Here is a 19,953-nt window from a genome sequence, read left to right as displayed (position 1 = left end):
TAGGGATCCTTTTTACCACACTATAGAGGTCCCTGTGTGAGTAGAAGAATAAATAAATAGAAGGAGATGAGAGAGAAAGAGGATTTTCGAAAATAATTTTTGAAAAAGAGTTAGTGATTTTCGAAAATAGTTTTTGAAAAAGGTTAGTAATTTTTCGAAAATTAAAATCAAAAACCAAAATAATTAGTTAATTAAAAAGAAATTTTGAAAAAGAGGGAAGATATTTTCGAAAATTAGAGAGAGAGAGTTAGTTAGGTAGTTTTGAAAAAGATAAGAAACAAACAAAAAGTTAGTTAGTTAGTTGAAACAAATTTGAAAATCAATTTTGAAAAGATAAGATAGGAAGTTAGAAAAGATATTTTGAAATCATATTTTGAAAAAGATAAGATAAGAAGATATTTTTGGAAAGATATGATTGAAATTAGTTTTTTGAAAAAGATTTGATTTTTAAAATCACAATTAATGACTTGATTCACAAGAAATCATAAAATATGATTCTAGAACTTAAAGTTTGAATCTTTCTAAACAAGCAAGTAACAAACTTGAAATTTTTGAATCAAAACATTAATTGATGGTGTTATTTTCGAAAATTATGAGATAAAGATAAGAAAAAGATTTTTGAAAAATATTTTTATAATTTTCGAAAATAACTAAAAAAAATGAAAAAGATTTGACTTTTGAAAAAGATTTTGAAAAAGATAAGATTTTTAAATTGAAAATTTGATTTGACTCATAAAAACAACTAGATTTTAAAAATTTTTGAAAAAGTCAAATCTAATTTTCGAAAGTTTGAGAGAGAAAAGGGAAAGATATTTTTTTTATTTTTGAATTTTTAATGATGAAAGAGAAAAACATGAAAAAGACTCAATGCATGAGAATTTTTAGATCAAAACATGTGATGAATGCAAGAACCCTATGAATGTTAAGATGAACACCAAGAACACTTTGAATGTCAAGATGAACATCAAGAACTTATTTTTGAAAATTTTATATGCAAAGAAAACATGCAAGACACCAAACTTAGAAATCTTTCATGTTCAGACACTATGAATGCAAAAATGCACATGAAAAACAAGAAAACATCAAGATCAAACAAGGAGACTTACCAAGAACAACTTGAAGATCATGAAGAACACTATGAATGCATGAATTTTTGAAAAATGCAAGATGAATATGCAATTGACACCAAACTTTCAACTTGACTCAAGACTCAAACAAGAAACATGAAATATTTTTTATTTTTATGAATTTTATGATATTTTTTTGTATTTTCTTTTAATTTTTTTTGAAAATCATTTTGAAAAAGAAAAATAAGGATTCCAAAATTTTTAATATGAATTCCAGGAATCTTATGCTCTAAAGTTCCAATCAAAGGGTCAGGCATGGCTTAATAGCCAGCCAAGCTTTAGTATGTAACTCAGACATGACACGCCTGACATTCCCTACAGCCAGCCAGGCTTCAACATGCTTCATGAAACACTAGAATTCATTTTTTTTAAAAATTCTGAAGAAAAATATATTTTTGAAAACATTTTTATTTTTAAAATTTTTTCAAAAACAAAGGAGAATTTTTGAAAGATTTTTGAAAAATTTTTGAAAGTAAAACAAAAAGAAAATTACCTAATCTGAGCAACAAGATGAACCGTCAGTTGTTCAAACTCGAACAATCCCCGGCAACGGCGCCAAAAACTTAGTGCACGATATTGTGATCTCTGGTAATGGCTCCAAAGGCTTGGTGCTCTAATCTCAATTCATAATTTGTCACAACTTCGATACAACTAACCAGCAAGTGCACTGGGTCGTCCAAGTAATAAACCTTACGTGAGTAAGGGTCGATCCCACGGAGATTGTTGGTATGAAGCAAGCTATGGTCACCTTGTAAATCTCAGTCAGGCGGATATAAAATAATTATAGAGTTTTTGAAAAAGGATAATATAATAAGGATAGAAATACTTATGTAAATCATTGGTGAGAATTTCAGATAAGCGCATAGAGATGCTTTCGTTCCTCTGAACCACTGCTTTCCTGCTGTCTTCATCCAATCAGTCTTACTCCTTTCTATGGCTGGCTTTTTGTAAGGATGTCACCGGTGCCAATGGATACTTTCAATCCTCTCGGGAAAATGGTCCAAATGCTCTGTCACAGCACGGCTAATCGTCTGGAGGCATCACCCTTTGTCGATGGTTGCATCCTATTCCTCTCTGTGAAAATGGTCCGATGCGCTGTCACTACATGGCTAATCATCTTTGAGGTTCTCGATCATACTGGAATAGAATTTACTATCCTTTTGCGTCTGTCACTACGCCCAGCACTTGCGAGTTTGAAGTTCGTCACAGTCATTCAATCCCAGAGTCCTACTCGGAATACCACGGACAAGGTTTAGACTTTCCGGACTCTCATGAATGCCGCCATCAATCTAGCTTATACCACGAAGATTCTGATTAAGAGATCTAAGAGATACTCATTCAATCTAATGTAGAACGGAAGTGGTTGTCAGACACGCGTTCTTAGGGAATGATGATGATTGTCACGTTCATCACATTCAGGTTGAAGTGCGAATGAATATCTTAGAAGCGAAATAAGATGAATTGAATAGAAAACAGTAGTACTTTGCATTAATCTTTGAGGAACAGCAGAGCTCCACACCTTAATCTATGGAGTGTAAAAACTCTACCGTTTGAAAATACATAAGTGAAAGGTCCAGGCATGGCCGAATGGCCAGACCCTCTGATCTAAGAACCAGGCGTCCAAAGATCAAATTATAATCCAAAGATGTTCCAAGATGTCTAATACAATAGTCAAAAGTCCTATTTATAATAAACTAGCTACTAGGGTTTACAAAAGTAAGTAATTGATGCATAAATCCACTTCCGGGGCCCACTTGGTGTGTGCTTGGGCTGAGCTTGAGTGTTGCACGTGGAGAGGTCATTTTTGGAGTTGAACGCCAGCTTTTGTGCCATTTTGGGCGTTGAACTCCACTTTGCAACTTGTTTCTGGCGCTGGACGCCAGAATTGGGCAGAGAGCTGGCGTTGAACACCAGTTTGCATCATCTAAACTTAGGCAAAGTATGAACTATTATATATTGCTGGAAAGCCCTGGATGTCTACTTTTCAACGCAATTAGAAGCGCGCCATTTTGAGTTCTGTAGCTCCAAAAAATCCATTTTGAGTGCAGGGAGGTCAGAATCTAACAACATCAGCAGTCCTTCTTCAACCTCTGAATCTGATTTTTGCTCAAGTCCCTCAATTTCAGCCAGAAAATACCTGAAATCATAGAAAAACACACAAACTCATAGTAAAGTCCAGAAATGTGAATTTAACATAAAAACTAATGAAAACATCCCTAAAAGTAACTAGATTCTACTAAAAACATACTAAAAACAATGCCAAAAAGCGTATAAATTATCCGCTCATCAGTACCGATCCCAAGGTACGGTTCTAATTAACTGTGATTAAAGTTAATTCAAGTTAGTGAGACAATCTTAGGGTTTCGTTCTGTTAACTGTTATAGGGACAATCTGCGATATCAGTAGAAGATACCTTGAAGATCATAATCTGCAGGTTCACTCAACTTGATCTCTTAATTCTTGTTTGGATATTTGTTAATGACGATCATTTCGTGCTTGGAACTTGTCCAGTTCTTGTTTCATCATGTGATTGTTTAGGAAACAACACAAGAAGCTCTATTCCCTTGAGATGGAACTTGCTGCTGCTAGGAATGAGGGTTTTGTTTTGAAGCAACTGCTTGAGACCAATGGGATTTACTCTGAGGGAAAGCCTTTGGTCATGATAGGTGTACTCACAACATTTGGCCGCCAGAAGAATAGGGATGCCATTCGCAATGTCTGGATGGGAAGTGGTAATTATATATGTTTTGTTCTTTCTCTTGCTTAATTAGAAATCACTGACATTGTAAATTACTCTGCCATGATTAATATTACACAGTTTGCTCACTGAGATTGTGGATTAGAGGTAGTTTTAACATTAAGAGTTCTTTCTTTGCAGGTGCAGCTTTGAAGAAACTGGAGGATGGAAGAGCATTGTTGCACGATTTGTTATTGGGAGAAGGTTTAAATTCTTACTTTTAATTTTTCTGGGATGAGGGGGCATGTTGGATCCAATTGTGATTCTTATGGTTTATAAACAATTTTGCAGTGAAAATCGTGGAAACAATTAGGATAAGGACATTGATCGTGAGAATAGGCTGACTAATGACTTCCTAATTCTTGTAAGTTTAACTAGTCGAAGGATTTTATTCTCTTTAAGCATTCTGCTTTACTGGAATTTGGCAAGTATTTTGTGGCTTACTGTGAGTGAAAAATGAGGTCTCAGAGTATAAGCTGGTTTAGCTCATTGCCTTCAACTCTTATGTTGACAAGATGATCACGTAGAATCAAACGAGGGGATCCCAAATAAAGCTAAATTGGTTTTTGCTTATGCTGCAGATAAATGGGATGCATTGCAATTATGTTCATCAATGATGAATAATTATCTCAAGGCAAGTTTTAATTTATTGCTATTGGCAAATAATTGTTGCTTTAGTTTTAATTCAATGTGTTGATTTTCAGATTGATTAACACTAGTATATAGTAACAACAATAATAATAAGACTAAGAAGAATAATAAATTATTGTTGTTGTGGTGGTGGTGGCGAATAACTGAATTGGGAAGAGATGTTTTATTTATTTGTCTTGCTTGATTTATATTATGATGCAGAAGAATAGCGGTAGTGAGACACTTGACACGGTAGAGTGGCACTCTTGGATTTTTTTTGGTTCATGACGGGAGTTTCTATAGTTAACTATGGTGAAAGCACATGCTCCACGTTATCTCCTTCCCTTTAAATTGACCTCAGCTGAAGCTTCATTTCTACTCTTTTACAATTGAACAAGCTTTTAATTTCTTCTTGTTTTCTCCTATTCCATCTATAAATATATTTACAAGTAAAGTCTATCATGGTGCTGGAGATTGACAAAGAAAAAGGTCCCCTGTTATGAACCGGAAGCACTCTCGCCGATTTGCGTGTCAGTAGTAGTATTCACTATTCTCTTCCACCCTAATCCATTTTCCCACCCTCATTCCTTAACTTAATTTCTTAATCTGCAGGCACTAGGTAATGGACCATAATGGACCCTCATTCCACCCTAATCCCTTTTTCTTAAGTTGCAATTAAGCTTGTAAGTTATGCTTACCAATTGGTTTATATATATATTGAATGAATTTGAGTACCTTTTTTTTGTTATTGTTGTTTGTTTATTAGTCAGCTTTGTATTGTCAATTGACAATTTTTCAGCTAGAGTTTGGTTATGGTCAGTGATTACTAATTACTGATCGAAGCATGATCTCATTTAATATACTGTATGGAAATAGCTGACATTATTAGTAAAAATGAACATTGGAAAAAAAATCTTTCAAATACCTAATTAAATTATTTGTTGTGTAATTATTATTATTATATGTTTTTCGCTTCTTTGAAAGAAATTGCTCTTAGTTAAAACCATTATTTTTGTTGCTGACAGAACTAATAGAGTAACAAAAATAGTCCAATCCAAAAAAAACCATACAAACAGTATTGAGCCAAAAAAATATAGAGGGTGAGATACGAGATAAAGGGGTGGAAGCAGTATTTGTGTTTCTTGTTGGTTAATTTAGGATTAGTATTATGTTAATTTTAGTTGATAGTTTGATTTAGTTAGGATTACTTGCTACTGTTAGTTGGATTTAGAGTAGAATTAGGAGTTTTTGGTGTTAGTTTGTATATCATTAATAATGCTATTATATTTTTTTATTTTGAATTTTATTTGGTTTGGACTGAATTGACTGATATTACTGCTGACTTACTGAGATATATTGCTAATTTGTATATAATTGATGCTGATTTTGTGAATGAATGTTGAAAGAATGCTTGGTTGTGTTATTTGAGTTGTTTGACGTATTTGCACGCCTAGTATTCGATAATATGCCTCAACGAGTTCTTAATGAAATTTTGGTTCAATTCTTGGAAATCAATGCTTGCTTTCACATTCTTATTGTTATTATGCATTGATGTGAATGTGAATATCTCTAATTGACCAAAAAGTTTGAAATTTGAATAATTGAGGTCCTTTGACCAATAATACAAGATTAATGCACTTGGTCCTATTTAATCCAATTGTGTCAATCTTGCATATCTTGTAAAAATTTTGAATCAATAGTTTCACCTTGACTATCCTAATTTTATTTTTTTATCTTTTTAAGATGAATCCTTCAATTCATTCACATAGATTATTATAAAATCTTAGTAGCCTTGACTCTAATATGCACAAAGATTACAAAATTTTTGTTATTACCTTATCACAAATTTCATTGTTCCGAATTTCAAGATTTTATCCTTTTATTCCTTCCATCGTTCTAAATTTCAAACAATATTTTAATTGAAGTCACTATAGTTTCTAATTGGAGCACATTCATGCATTCAATATAGGTGACTGTAATGAAGCTCAAGGTTGACCTTGAATGCCACAAATACTACAAGAAAGTCAAGAAGCTTCTCGCTAAATTCCCTCGTCAGTTCTCTTCTCTCTTTTCTTTCTTAACAATTTCAATCTCATTTATTTTTCTGCATCAAATTGAGTTTATTTTATTTCCTATAATTTTGTGAACAAGAGAAATTCGAGACGAGAAATTCGACGAGAAGCAAAATATCGTGACCATCATGGTGATGTGCTGCAGCCATCCTTTGTAATTTGGACTTATTGGCTACCCTGCATTTTTAATGTCAATCATGAGGGAACTTTTGTGCAACTGTAACATGCCTGCTAGGTCACAGGTTTGAATCCTAGAAATAACCTTTTTGCTTGTGGAGGTATGTCTTCATATATCTACTAGCTGCAAACCCCAGCAGTTGGGAGCCTTATGAATTGGATCCAACCTTTTTTCTTGAAGTCATTGTCTGTGAGCCTATGCTGAGATTTCATTTATACAATATTTTAAACATCATCACAAGGTACCTATCTTTAACGTTTAGCTGTCTTGTGCCTCTTGTTTTATTTATACAACATTTTAAACCTATTTGACATCTCCATGTTTAGGAAAACACAAGTCCAGAAAAATAGCAGTTGCACTTGGAGTTAGTCTTAGTTGTGCTTCTCTCATGGTTTTGCTCTTTGGGATCTTTTGGTATAGACATAAATGACAGCACCAGGCCATCCTATTTATTGGTGGCAGGTAGCACAACATAACAGTTCTTAGATTATGTATGGAGGAATAGTTAGTTATGATTTTTGCTCTGTTGCAGAATATAAGGAAGAGGAAATTGTCAGCTTGGGAAATCTCAAGACTTTCACGTTCAGAGAGCTCCAACAGGCAACAGATAGTTTCAGTTCCAAGAACATACTTGGGCCAGTGGAAATCCTATGAAGATCCAGGAAGCACAAGTATGGATTATATTTATAGGCTTGTTCATGGTCAGGTTACTATGGTCAATACATTTTTATGTTGGATTTCATTTTGTTTGATTATTTTGTGATCCAGGACATGGTTGTATTTATGATTCATTGCAACTTGCTCACAAGTGTATACTTAAGAGAAATTTGTATATCAATATTTTGAGTTTAATGAAATATCTCATTTTGTAGTAATTAATTTTAGTATATTTATATTATGCATAATAATAATAATCGGTGGCACAAATAATTGAGATTCTAGAAAAAAAAAGTAGTTCATTGTTTCTAAGAAAATGAGTATAATATAACTAAAAAAATCTTAAGATTTTAGCGGTAATAGTAATGGCAACTAAAAGTAAATAACATTACAATTTTAGAATATTTTTAGTGGCCATATAAATTGTCGGTAAAATGAATTTTAGCGGCAATAGTAATGGCCGCTAAAAGTAAATAATATTGTAATTTTGGAATTACTTTTGGTGGCCATATAAATTGCCAAAAAAATGGCCGCTAATAGTTATATACTTTTTACGGCCATTAAAAAGGTCTTTACCGGCAAATGTTATAATTGCCACTAAAACCTTTTAGCGGCGAAGCATAAGACGGCTAATGTCTAATTGCTGGTAAATGTATTAGTGGCTATTTTTATTGCTGCTAAAAGTAAAATAAATGGCCGCTAAAAATAATTTTTCTTGTAGTGTCATTGCGTCCTCGCTGCTCCTAGCTTCATCGTCGCTGCCTCTGCTCTACGCGACGCCTTAGATCTGAGACATTAGCGACAACTCTTCAACACGATGCCTCTGCTCCATAACGCTTCAGATCTGCGACGTCAACGACAACTGTTCTCCAACGTCGCCTCTGCTCAGCGAAGATGATGACAACTCTGCTCCATAGCTGGTTTCTGTTTCTTGATGAAATTGGTTTTAATATATATATTTTGATTTTTCATTGATGAAATTGGGTTTAGGATTTGATTTATGGGTTTAGGATTATGGTTTCTATTCTGTTAATTCTATTGCTGTAAAATTTAATTAGGTTTTGGATTTGTAAAATTGGGACATATATTATGTTTATTTTGATTTTTCATTGATGAAATTGGGTTTAGGGTTTGATTTGAGTTTAGAATGATGGTTTTGATTCTGTTAGTTGATAAATTTGAGTTTAAAGTTAGATTCTATTGCTGTAAAATTTGATTTAGGGTTTGGATTTGTGAAATTGGGACATCTACTGTGTTTATTTTGAACTTTTTTAAATTTTTATTGATTCTGTTTTTTCTTCCTTCACACCCGTGGATATCCGCGGATATCCGAATATCCGGCGGGTACCAGGTCCCCGTTACCCATCGTGGAGACGGGTCCCTTTTCTCATTAGAGCTCCTCCTCGCCTGCCATCCTTCCTCCTCCTCGTCAGATATCATCAGCGCCACAGATCTGTCTGTCTCCGTCTCCACCACAGATTTGCATGTTGCCATCTGCGCATCGCCGATTTTGTCGCCATCTATTCCGTTTCTGGGTTTGCTTCTCGCTGCTGCTGATTGCAACTACCTCGTCATCTACAAATCTGTGTGTTTTAATTTTTTTTGTTTGAAATTTAATGTTAATTTGCATTGTTATAAAATCTATATTATATAGATCTGGCATTTTTTAAATTGTTCTGAAATCTGTATTGTTAATCTTCATTGTTATAAAATCTGCATTGTACAGATCTGGGTTCTTTGAAATTGTTCTGAAATCAAAATTGTTAATCTCTATTGTTATGAATGATGTATTGTTAATATGCATTGTTTCTGAAATCTGAGTTCTTTGAATTTTTTAATTTTTTTTTAAAGGAAGATCCGCGGGGAATGGATATCCGGCGGATATCGGGTATCCGCCACCCGTCACGGATACGGGGCAGGGACGGGGGGCGTTTTTGGGGGGGGGGGCGGGGGTGGGGGGCATGTCCCCGCCCATGGGTACCCGTTGCCATCCCTACCCACTTTTTGTCTATTTTATCTACTCTATCAACTTCCATTTCTTTTAATATAATAAATGTCTATTCCTAATATTCTCTCACTTACTAAATGATTCAATTACCACATTTCTTTTCGTCATGGAAGCTAAATACACGTACAACTTTATTTTTTTTTCAAATTTAAATCAATCCAATTCAATCTATATTTTTTATGTACTCTTTTTGAGTATTAATTTAAATAGGTTGATTTTTAAAAAAATAATGTACTAATTTCAAAGGTACAATTTCAAATCACTAATTTTAAATACGTGGCGTAGGTTTTAAGATATAACATTTAAAAATTGGATTAATTTAAAAATAAAAATTAAGTTGATATTATTTTAATTGTAATTTTTTTATAATAATACACATATTTTATTTATCAGAAAATCTTCGCATCAAACGATTAAGGCTTACAAGCCTTACAAGTCCTGAAGACAACTAACCCCCAAAACGCGCTCCTAATGTTATGTACCTTTCACGCGCTATATAACAGAGCGCGCGAATATATAACTTCCAATTTTTAAAAGATTTCGTTTCCTTCTTTGTTCTCCTTCTTGCCAAATTTCTTCGTTCTCCTTCTTGCGTTCTTTCCTTGCTTTTTTTATCATTCTTTTTCCTGCGTTTATCACTCGTTCGTTCTTCGTCATTGACGTGAGTTTCTTTTTCTGTAACTCTAGCTTCATTTTTTTTCGATTTTCTGGTTTCTGAAATCAAAGTTTGAACTCGTTTTGAAGATAATGGATGATTCAACCTCAGATTGTCAGCTGAATCAGGGCGAAGTGGATTTTGAATTTGAATCTAACAAAGTTTATGAGGTTTGATTTAGATTCAGCTTATTACAATTACTCTGAATTTGATGTAGTTATTCGTCTATGATTGTCTAGCTGAATAATTTGTGAACATTGACTGTGAAATTACTGCGTGAACATAATCTGTGGATTGAATCTAATGTATTAGTTTTGATTAATTATCTGCAATTTATAGCAGACGCTCGGGTGTAGATCAGAATTTTTTGGGTGTATTTTAGGGAAAGTTTGGGTGTATTTACAGTTTATGGCTTTTCTTGTTATTTAAGTTGAGTTGTTATCGTTCGGGTGTAGATAAGAAATTATTGGGTGTATTTTTAGTTTTTGACATGGTGTATTCTGTAGCCTCTCTGTGTTGTTGATGACCAGTTTGTTCCCAAGGTTGGAATGACTTTTACCACCCTTGAAGATGCTGGAAACTTTTACAGGGACTACGCCAAGGCTGCAGGTTTTTCTACAAGAGTTCGGAGCACAAATAAGAAGAGAAACAAGATTAAGAATCAATTGATTACATGTAGCAGAGAGGAAAAATAGAAATCTAAAATATCTCCGACCGAGAAGACAAATCCCACAGCTGGTTTAAACTGTCCTGCAAGAATTTATATACACACATTGAAGGATGTTGGTGCTTGGATCATTTCAAAGGTTGTGCTGCATCATTCACACCCTTGCTGTCCAAGTAAAGCAGAGATGCTCAAATAGCACAGGAAACTAAGCATGTCCGTTCGTCGTACAATAGTGAATAATGAGGAGGCTGGTATTAGACCAAGCAAAACTTACCAATCATTTGTTGCGGTAGCTGGGGGTCACCGCGAGTTAAATTTTATTGAAAAGGATGTGAGGAATTACATTACGAGAGAAGTGCGGAATGTTTCTGAACAAGAAGATGCAAAGGAATTCGGAAAATATTTGTTAAGAATGAAAGAGAAGAATCATAATTTCTTTTTTGAGCTTGAACTCGAGGATGATTAATCGATTAAGCTGGCTTTTTGAGCCGATGCAAGAAGTAGAGCTGCCTTTGAGTATTTTGGAGATGTTATTTCATTTGACACCACGTACAATACAAACAGGTAATAAGCTGTTCATGTTTATGATGCTAAATTAATGTTGTTTTATGAATCTGCCGCAGAGGTGTATCTTGGATATTTTTGGGTGTATAAAATCATTTTTGGGTGTCCGTAATGATTTTTTCATTCTGCACTATGGTAATTTATTTCAGGTATAATTTGGTTTGTGGTTCTTTTGTCAGGGTGAATCACCACGGTCAGTCAACACTTCTTGGATGCTCTTTGATGAAAAACGAAGAAATTGAATCATTCAAATGGTTATTTCAATGTTGGCTTCGTTGCATGGGAGAAAATGCTCCGAAAGGGATTCTCACTGATCAATGCGCATCAATGAAAAAGGCTATAGAGGCTTGTATGCCAAGAACAATTCACCGTTGGTGTATTTGGCACATCATGAAGAAGATTCCAAGCAAATTAAACGGGTACAAGGGACATGCAGAAATTGAACAAGAAATGAGCCAAGTTGTTTGGAACTCTCATACCAAAGACTTATTTGATAGGAATTAGAATGATTTTCTGCTGAAGTATGGTCTTGTGGACAACAAGTGGCTTTCAGCTAATGTTGTTTAAAATCTGCAGCAGAGGTATAAATTGCATATTTTTGGGTGTATTATAGCTTTTTTTGGGTGTATTATGCAGATCTTTATGAGGACTGTGATATATGGGTTCCAATTTATCTGGATCACTACTTCTGGGCAAGGATGAGAAGCACACAAAGGAGCGAGAGCATGCATTTGTTTTTTAACAAGTTCATTACACGGAACAGCTCACTTATTCAATTTGTCAAACAATACGATAATTGTCTCGGAAGCAGGGAGCAAGCAGAGAGAGAATTGGATACTGCAGATTTTCATACGGTCATACCGTGTGCAACAAAATCCTCCATTGAAGCTCAGTTTCAACATGTGTACACTCACCAAAAGTTTAGGGAAGTCCAAGCATAATTCAAAGGAAAGGCAAATTGCATCACAAGATTAACGAACCCCGCTCTAGGATATTCAGTATACAAAGTTGGAGAACAAGTTTGCAGCTCAATATTCGACAAGTTTGTGGTTACTTACGACTCAGTAGCAGCCGAGGTGAAATGCCAATGCTTATTATTCGAGTCAAGAGGCATATTGTGCCGTCACGCACTAAGCGTATTAAGCTTTGAAGGAGTAACCCAAGTGTCACTGAGTTATATACTGGAACGATGGAGCAAGAAGGTAAAGAGGCGACACACACACGTCAAGAGCAGCCACGACGAGCCACTGTTGGAGCCAAGAAGCAAGAGGTTTGATAAATTGGTGTTTCGTTTGTAAAATATTTGCGAATTTGCATCAGAATCGGAGGAGTTGACTGTCATTCTGCATCATGCGTACGATAAGATCATGGTTGAGATGGAAGAATTGAAAGCCAAAAGGAAGGAGACATGTTCGTTATCTCACGAAGATGCCAACTTGGAATCCGTTAACGAGCTTCAAAGCCCTCCAAGGGTTCGAACAAGAGGACGTCCAAAAAATAGGCTAGGTTCAAAGTTGGACAAACAGATTGCAAATGCCTCAAAGAAAAAGAAAACAAAAGATCTAAACGAGGTAAAAGTGATGTTCTTTAAACTTGTGGTGATTGATTTTAATTTTCTTGTTAATATTTTTGCTAATATGTGAGTTTATTATATCCAGTTAAACCTCTTTGATGCTGCATCAGTGGTGCATCCAAATTCCAGCCAATATCAAGGACGTGTTATGAATTATCAGTTCAGGGAACCAGCAATAGGGGATAGTTTTTTGGGTGTATAATTACAGAATTTAGGGTTTTAGGATTTAAGGGTTTATGGTTTATGGTTTAGGGTTTAGGGGTTTAGGGTTTATGGATTTAAGGTTTAGGATTTTAGGGGTTTAGGGATAAAGCATCAGGGCATAGAATTTGGTGTATATTTTACTTTCCTTGGGTGTAAAATGAGATCTTATGGGTGTAAAAATCAATGATTTGGGTGTATAGTAGGTTGGGTGGTTTACAGTTTAGGGTTTAGGGTTTTAGGGTTTTAGGGTTTAGGGTTTAGGGTTTAGAATTTTAGGGTTTTAGGGTTTAGAGTTTAGGGTTTAGGTTTTAGGGTTTTAGGGATAAATTATCAAGGGATAGATGTTTAGGTGTATATTCAACTTTCTTTGGGTGTAAAATGTCAGGTTATTGGTGTATATTTGGTTTGATGTTGTCTTTCATGTTATAGTACCTGTAATTCAGACATTTTGAATACAGCAGAGAGAGTTTAATAATGGAAAAAAATGTTACTTATAATTGGCAAATTTTTACAGCATGTGTTCAATTTCTTACAAGACTATATAACAGTAACAGTTACATTAATTAGTGTCAATATCATTAGAATCTATCTGATAATATGGAGTCAATAGCAATGAGGATGGCCTGGACAGTCTTATTGCATCACTTCCCCTAATGGCTTCAGCTTTGTCTTGATTCATTTCATGGAATAGAATCCGAGAAGCATATTCTACTCTATAGTGGTCCACCTTGCCTGAAGTTTAAAAGAATTTCCTTTTTAATCAACTATGTTAATTTAGTAAGGTAATATAGAGTTATATAGTTTTTAAACACAATTACCTGGGTCTAGTTGTCCCACTCATACTTCTCCCTTTTAACATTTTCGGGCTGAATTATCTCAAGCCACTTCATTACATAAATAGCACAGTCATAGCTGAAAAACAAGAAATAAATTAGCAAATTACATCTAGGAAAGTTTAATTTTCAAATTAAAAGATTTATACCTTGTCTTTTGGCCTGAGATGTTAATGTAGGGTGTATGAATTTCGCGATCGTTTTTTTTTCAGAGGTGCCCCCAGCATATACTCTCATTTTTGAAATTACATGTTCGTTAAAACACAAAACAAATCAGTAATATATGAATAATTTTAATAAAGGAATATAAACAAAGGAGCACAAACCTACACCTTATATTGAACAGAAATACACCCAAATATTAAAATACAGAACACAGAACCTACTTACAACAAATATATTTATGGTCTTTCTTTCATCAGCTGGACAAGTCTTGTGATATGGGTCGAGTACAAAAGTTTTTTTCTTCCTTGTATCAGCCACCCATAACCACCAATGTTGTGAATGGCAAACAGGTGCAAAAATCTGAAGTATGTCCACATTGAACAGTGTTTTAATTTATTTGGCACATAACTAAAGAATGGTAATAAGAAGTTTTAGAAACGAAAACTTACATAACGATGCGATGCTAGTTTTTTAAGGTCCAAGAAAGGTATAACCATTGGGTAGTCTTCCACCCTGAATGACTTATTGTTTTTAGGCTTTAAGAATACCCTTTCTGGATGATTTGCAATGGCCATGTTCTGCAACAATTGTGAAACACCAAATGAATACAGAAAATACACCCAAACGAATACAAAAAATACACCCAAATGAATACAGAAAATACACCCAAACGAATACAGAAAATACACCCAAGATTTGTTAAAGTACTACTTACCACAATATCAGGGGAGAGACAGTATATTTCTTCCTGAAACCTTTTAATTTTTTGCTGGTTAAGGATGAAGCACATGGCAGAGACAATCTAGAAATAAAAGCCCAAATCAATTTTACATAAATCGATATTGCAGTTACTTTTCATGATAAAATCATTAATATTATTCTAATATTACCTCAGCTTCTATATGTGTATCAACTTGGAGAGATGCAAAGTGGATTTTTGACAAAATGTATTTATCTTGGGCATTGAGTGTGCACACGGTGTCATACTCATTAGTATTTCCATCTGCATATGTTTTCACACGTGTGGCCCAGATGTAGCATTTCTCTTTTATTTCAGCACTCATTTCATTTGTCCTCGCAGGAGTTACAAACTTTTTAAAACTTTCTTCACCACTTTGCTTATGAATAGGTGGAGTTTTACCTTCTGTTTTCACCCCACTGCCTGCAATTTTTTCCACCAGCTCCCCTAACTGTTCTATTAATTTTGGCATTTTAGGAGTTTTTGCCCTCTGCCCCTCTTGTGTTGCTGCACCCTCTTGAGTTGTTGCTTCTTCTTGGCTTGAATCAGTCAAGCCGAGGCTGAATGATGGCATTGGACCTTCTTTAGGAATGTACGATGCTGTCGGTGCCATCATCATCAGGGCAGCAGCATCTTCTGGGGCTGGATTACTGCGTGATGAGATATAACATACTATAAAAATAAGAATAGATCAATGATATTGGAAACAAAATTTTACTCTGCTCAACTTACACTTTAGATGGAGCTGGTGGAAGCGTGGGTGTGCTTTCTTCAGTTTCTGGTGGTGATTTTGGAGTGCTGCAGTGTTACAGAACAATTGTGAGGATATACACCCCAACAAAGACAATATACACCCAAACAATAAACAAATACACCCCAAGATTATTCCTTACCTTTTTGCAGTTTCTTCATTAATTTTTTCACTTGGAGACTTTGCAGGGGTTGGTTCAATTTCTGGCATAGGGGTTGGTTCAATTTCTGGCTCAGTGGTTGTTTGGGATAGTGGTAGACAAACTTGAATCAGAACTCTAAACAAGAAGAAAAATAAAAGGTTAACAAAGCCCGCAAAAGTAAAATGGTTATAAGGTTAAAATTTTCTTGAAAAACTCACATTGAAAGCGCTTCGATTTCTGACTGTGTCTCTACCCGCACAACCATCATGTTCTCTTCAGCTGGCTCATTGGCCGACTCTTCAACTAGACTCAACCTGAAATACACCCAAAGAAAGTCAAAAATACACCCGAAGTAATCAAAAGAAACACAGGCTTTGTTTTTTTGAGTACTTACGTAGCTGCAGTTTTTGCTTTTTTTTCCTGCCTTTTTTTTTCTGAATAAAACATTAAAGGGCTTTTTTTTCTAAAAAAAATATATACAGAATTAGAAGCAGAAGGTAATAAAAGATAAAAGCAACCGGTATTAGAAAGAGAAATTACATGCTCTCTGCCGGTTTGTTTATGCTACTTTGATCTGTGTGTCCTTGAGACAAAGGATCATCACTGCTTAAGTTTATGTCTGGTATTCTAAAGATGGAATAGATATCATTCAGTAAAAATACCATACGGTTAAATCAGGATAACAAGATTTTATCAAATAAAGCTTCTTACGTCTCAGATGAGTCATAGTGACCTTTTGTCGATCGCATGTCAACTCCCTTTTCCCTAGAAAACTAGAAACAATTATTATCAACGAAAACACTTTAAAATCGGTAATATACACCCGAAACATTACAAACCCCTGTGCAGCAGATTTTTCATTGTTTTTCTTCTTTTTAGATTCCCTCAACAATTCTTCTAATTCTTCAGTTCCAATTTCAGATCTGACAGCATATGCATAAAACAACATGTTAACAAATATAAGTTTGAACATAAATGGTACTATTGCTTTACAAAGTATCCCACCCATGATAGGATTGAGTTTGTTCAGGAGATGAATCCTCAACAATGACCTTGCTCTTTTTCTTTGTTTTTTGTTTTTCTACTGGTGATGATTCTTTGCTTCTGAAAGTTAATAAGAAACTCACTGTTAATACAAGAAATTTTGAGAATAAACGGAAAAAAAAGTGATGAGAATTTTAGAACATTACTCATCATTCGATTCAGTTTCTAAATCGGAATCTTCCTCATTCTTCTTCCTTTTTTTGGATTCAATTCTGGTAGGCAAATAATCATTATTAACAAAAGGACTAAAAGTGACAAAATACACCCTAAAAGTGACAAAATATACCCAAATAGAGACACAAAATACACCCAAATAAAGACACAAAATACACCCAAGTATGTTACTTACTTTTAGGCTGCTCGGGTAGGTTGTTTCCTTTTTGGTCCCTCTGATTCTTCTTTAGTCTCAGAATCAGAGGAAGAATAGACTTCAGCTTTAGATGTTTCCGTCTCTAATGATGATGAAATTGCTTTCTTTTTTTTTTGTTTTTTTTTCTTTCTTATCTTTTTTCTTCATTTGTTTTAATTTCTCCTTTGTTTCGGCCATCTTTACAATTCCCTAAAATATTAGAAATGTTAGTTAACAGCATTCAGGTAAATAAAATACACCCAATATTCTTTTCACTTACCATATGTTCATCCATTTCTGCTCTCATTCTTTCAACCAACTGCTCTCTAGTCCAATTGGTAATCCAGGGTTCTGGAGGTCTTTCTTCTTCTTTCTTGTCTTTATTTTTTGATAGATGGAAGTAAACTATCATCAGGGCAAATAGGCAGCCATCAATTGCCTTTTTCTTTTTCATATTGTAATCTGTTATGCCCTTGATGATGAAATTCAGAACATGTGCTCCCCAGTTCCCCTCTTTTATCGTGTCCATCTTGAAAATTTGTGCCAGGTGCACAGGGGAGATTTTGTTTATTGTGGTTGCTAACAGAAACGCCATCTGTATACAGAGGATGAAAATCCTCTTGAACATGAGGCGATCCTGTTCATTATCAACACCAATAGTCATCATCTCATCTGTCAGATTTTTTAGGGTCTTCCCCTGGAATCTTCTAAAAATTTGTTTGTTGTCTTCAGAAAGATCCTTATAATTGACTTTCTGAAAAAGTAAATCTCTTACAAAAAGAAAAACAACATTGTATGAAAATCACTTGAAATACACCCAAACATCACTTGAAATACACCCCAATATGGCTCATATACACCTATGTTTGTAACGAGTTACCTGACGCGTTGAGGTCAAGTGCAGCCCCTATTGTTCTTGGTCTTACTCTAAATGAACCGTAGCCGGTTTCGAGTGTATTTTTCCCTAATTTAAAGGAGTTATCCAACTCCTTTAATATTTTGTGATGCACCCTTAGCGGCGGGATGTGCATCAGGCCACCAAACCCCAAATCCCTAACAATTGCTTTCTTCTCCTCGCTCATATTTCCGAATTTCTCACTCAACAAATGGGTTGCACACTTCAGGTCTTTGGTTTGTTGTAAACAAAGCAAAATTAGAGTCAGATATATTTCTATTATGAAAAACTGATTTGATCTAAGACATATATTTGTTCTTACATTTTTTGCAGCTTATTTTTTGCTTGCCATTTTTACTGCAATGAAAAAGAGATGCTATTAATATATAAAAAATACACCCATATATCAATCACATACACCCATAGATCAGGCACATACACCCAAACCGATTTTATAAGTATTTAATGAGATCAGTTCAAAATGATGTTCAATTCAATCAAACATGGATAAATATACAAGGTCAAGCAATATTACAATGTCAAGCAATATACACCCAAGGACAAGCAATATTAGAATAGTTGCAACAGTTGATTATATTACATTATATGAGTTCAGGAATATACACCCAACAATCAAGCATATACACCCAACATATTGCGCCATATACAGCCAACAAATTACGCAATATACACACAAAAATCAGTTAGGAGAAGAACTAGAACAAGAAGAACAGTAAAAGCTAGAACAACTTAGACGAACAGTAAAACCTAGAAGAAGTTAGAAGAATAGTAAAACCTAGAATAAGATGAACGGTAAAAACTTAGATCAGGCACATACACCCAAACCGATTTCATAAGTATTTAATTAGATCAGTTCAAAATGATGTTCAATTCACTCAAACATGGATAAATATACAAGGTCAAGCAATATTACAACGTCAAGCAATATACACCCAAGGACAAGCAATATTAGAACACTGGCAACAGTTGATTATATTACATTATATGGGTTCAAAAATATACACCCAACAAGTTACGCCATATACACCCAACAATCAACCATATACACCCAAAAAATTACGCCATATACACCCAACAATCAACCATATATACCCATATAAATTACATCATATACACCCAACAAATTAAGCAATATACAACGAAAAATTAGTTAGAAGAAGAACTAGAACAAGAAGAACAGTAAAACCTAGAACCACTTAGAAGAACAGCAAAACCTAGAGGAACTTAGAAGAAGAGTAAAATCTAGAATAAGAAGAATAGTAAAAATAGTAATATGAGATTTAGAACAAGAAGAACAGTAAAACCTATAAGAACATAGAAGAACAGTAAAACCTAGTTCTTCAATTTCGAAATCAGAAACAGAAATGTGAAAAATCTACAAGATCAGTAAAACAGTAACGTACCTTGAATAATATTTCTTCGTTTTTTCTGGAGATTGTTGATGGAGAGTTCTATCTTTTGTTGTTGGTTTCTTCTAATCTTCGCGACGAGTTCGATCGTCTCTTCAGTTTGGAATGTTCCTCGAAACTTGACGGTTTGTGTTTTCTTTGAAGTAGAAGAGGAAGAGTGCGCCATAATGAGCGTGTTTTGCAAAGCGTAACTGTTGTGTGAGGCGCGTGGGATTGACGCTCCATTCTAAGGAGTGAGTGCGCGTGGATTATTTCTGGGCTGGGCTAACTTGTAAGGCTTGTAAGCCTTAATTGCTTGTATGTGTAGCAGGGCCCTTTATTTATAGGGTAAACGAAATAATTATGAATATATCTCGTTTATACAATAAACGAGATATGTATATTTTTTTAAATTCTATATATCTCGTTTACAGTATAAATGAAATACATTCATAATTATTTCATTTACACTGTAAACGAGATAAATTAAAGTGATGTAAATTGGTAAATACGCTACAAATTACATGTTAAAAAGTAAGAGAGAACCATAGAAA

General features: G+C 34.6%; 4 protein-coding genes and 1 long non-coding RNA gene across 5 annotated transcripts; 2 read left to right on the top strand and 3 right to left on the bottom strand.

The window, feature by feature from the left end:
• LOC110264107 (hydroxyproline O-galactosyltransferase HPGT1-like) lies at nucleotides 3,463-4,363 on the top strand. Its single transcript, XM_021105826.1, has 4 exons — nucleotides 3,463-3,561; nucleotides 3,666-3,859; nucleotides 4,006-4,068; nucleotides 4,156-4,363. Exons 2-4 carry the CDS (start codon nucleotides 3,697-3,699, stop codon nucleotides 4,206-4,208), a joined length of 279 nt encoding a protein of 92 aa, XP_020961485.1. The 5' UTR covers nucleotides 3,463-3,561; nucleotides 3,666-3,696; the 3' UTR covers nucleotides 4,209-4,363.
• LOC110263466 lies at nucleotides 6,416-7,203 on the top strand. Its single transcript, XR_002349152.1, has 2 exons — nucleotides 6,416-6,985; nucleotides 7,071-7,203. It is a non-coding gene; the product is annotated as an uncharacterized LOC110263466 (long non-coding RNA).
• Nucleotides 14,232-15,441, bottom strand: LOC110263804. The gene is made up of 5 exons (XM_021105611.1): nucleotides 14,961-15,441; nucleotides 14,786-14,872; nucleotides 14,520-14,648; nucleotides 14,296-14,430; nucleotides 14,232-14,237 (listed from the first exon to the last, which is right to left on the bottom strand). Exons 1-5 carry the CDS (start codon nucleotides 15,426-15,428, stop codon nucleotides 14,232-14,234), a joined length of 825 nt encoding a protein of 274 aa, XP_020961270.1. The 5' UTR covers nucleotides 15,429-15,441.
• On the bottom strand, nucleotides 15,646-16,711 carry LOC110263803. Its single transcript, XM_021105610.1, has 5 exons — nucleotides 16,542-16,711; nucleotides 16,414-16,467; nucleotides 16,243-16,329; nucleotides 15,921-16,016; nucleotides 15,646-15,837 (listed from the first exon to the last, which is right to left on the bottom strand). The coding sequence occupies exons 1-5, from the start codon at nucleotides 16,709-16,711 to the stop codon at nucleotides 15,699-15,701; spliced, it is 546 nt and encodes a 181-aa protein (XP_020961269.1). The 3' UTR covers nucleotides 15,646-15,698.
• LOC107648365 lies at nucleotides 17,183-19,730 on the bottom strand. Its single transcript, XM_021105609.1, has 5 exons — nucleotides 19,415-19,730; nucleotides 18,313-18,347; nucleotides 17,976-18,231; nucleotides 17,376-17,866; nucleotides 17,183-17,305 (listed from the first exon to the last, which is right to left on the bottom strand). Exons 3-5 carry the CDS (start codon nucleotides 18,175-18,177, stop codon nucleotides 17,183-17,185), a joined length of 816 nt encoding a protein of 271 aa, XP_020961268.1. The 5' UTR covers nucleotides 18,178-18,231; nucleotides 18,313-18,347; nucleotides 19,415-19,730.

The sequence above is a fragment of the Arachis ipaensis genome, chromosome B06 (assembly GCF_000816755.2).
Source record: "Arachis ipaensis cultivar K30076 chromosome B06, Araip1.1, whole genome shotgun sequence".
Classification (NCBI taxonomy): Eukaryota; Viridiplantae; Streptophyta; class Magnoliopsida; order Fabales; family Fabaceae; genus Arachis; species Arachis ipaensis.
The sequence above is the reverse complement of the archived record's forward strand: the minus strand, read 5'-3'. Positions and strand labels throughout refer to the sequence as shown.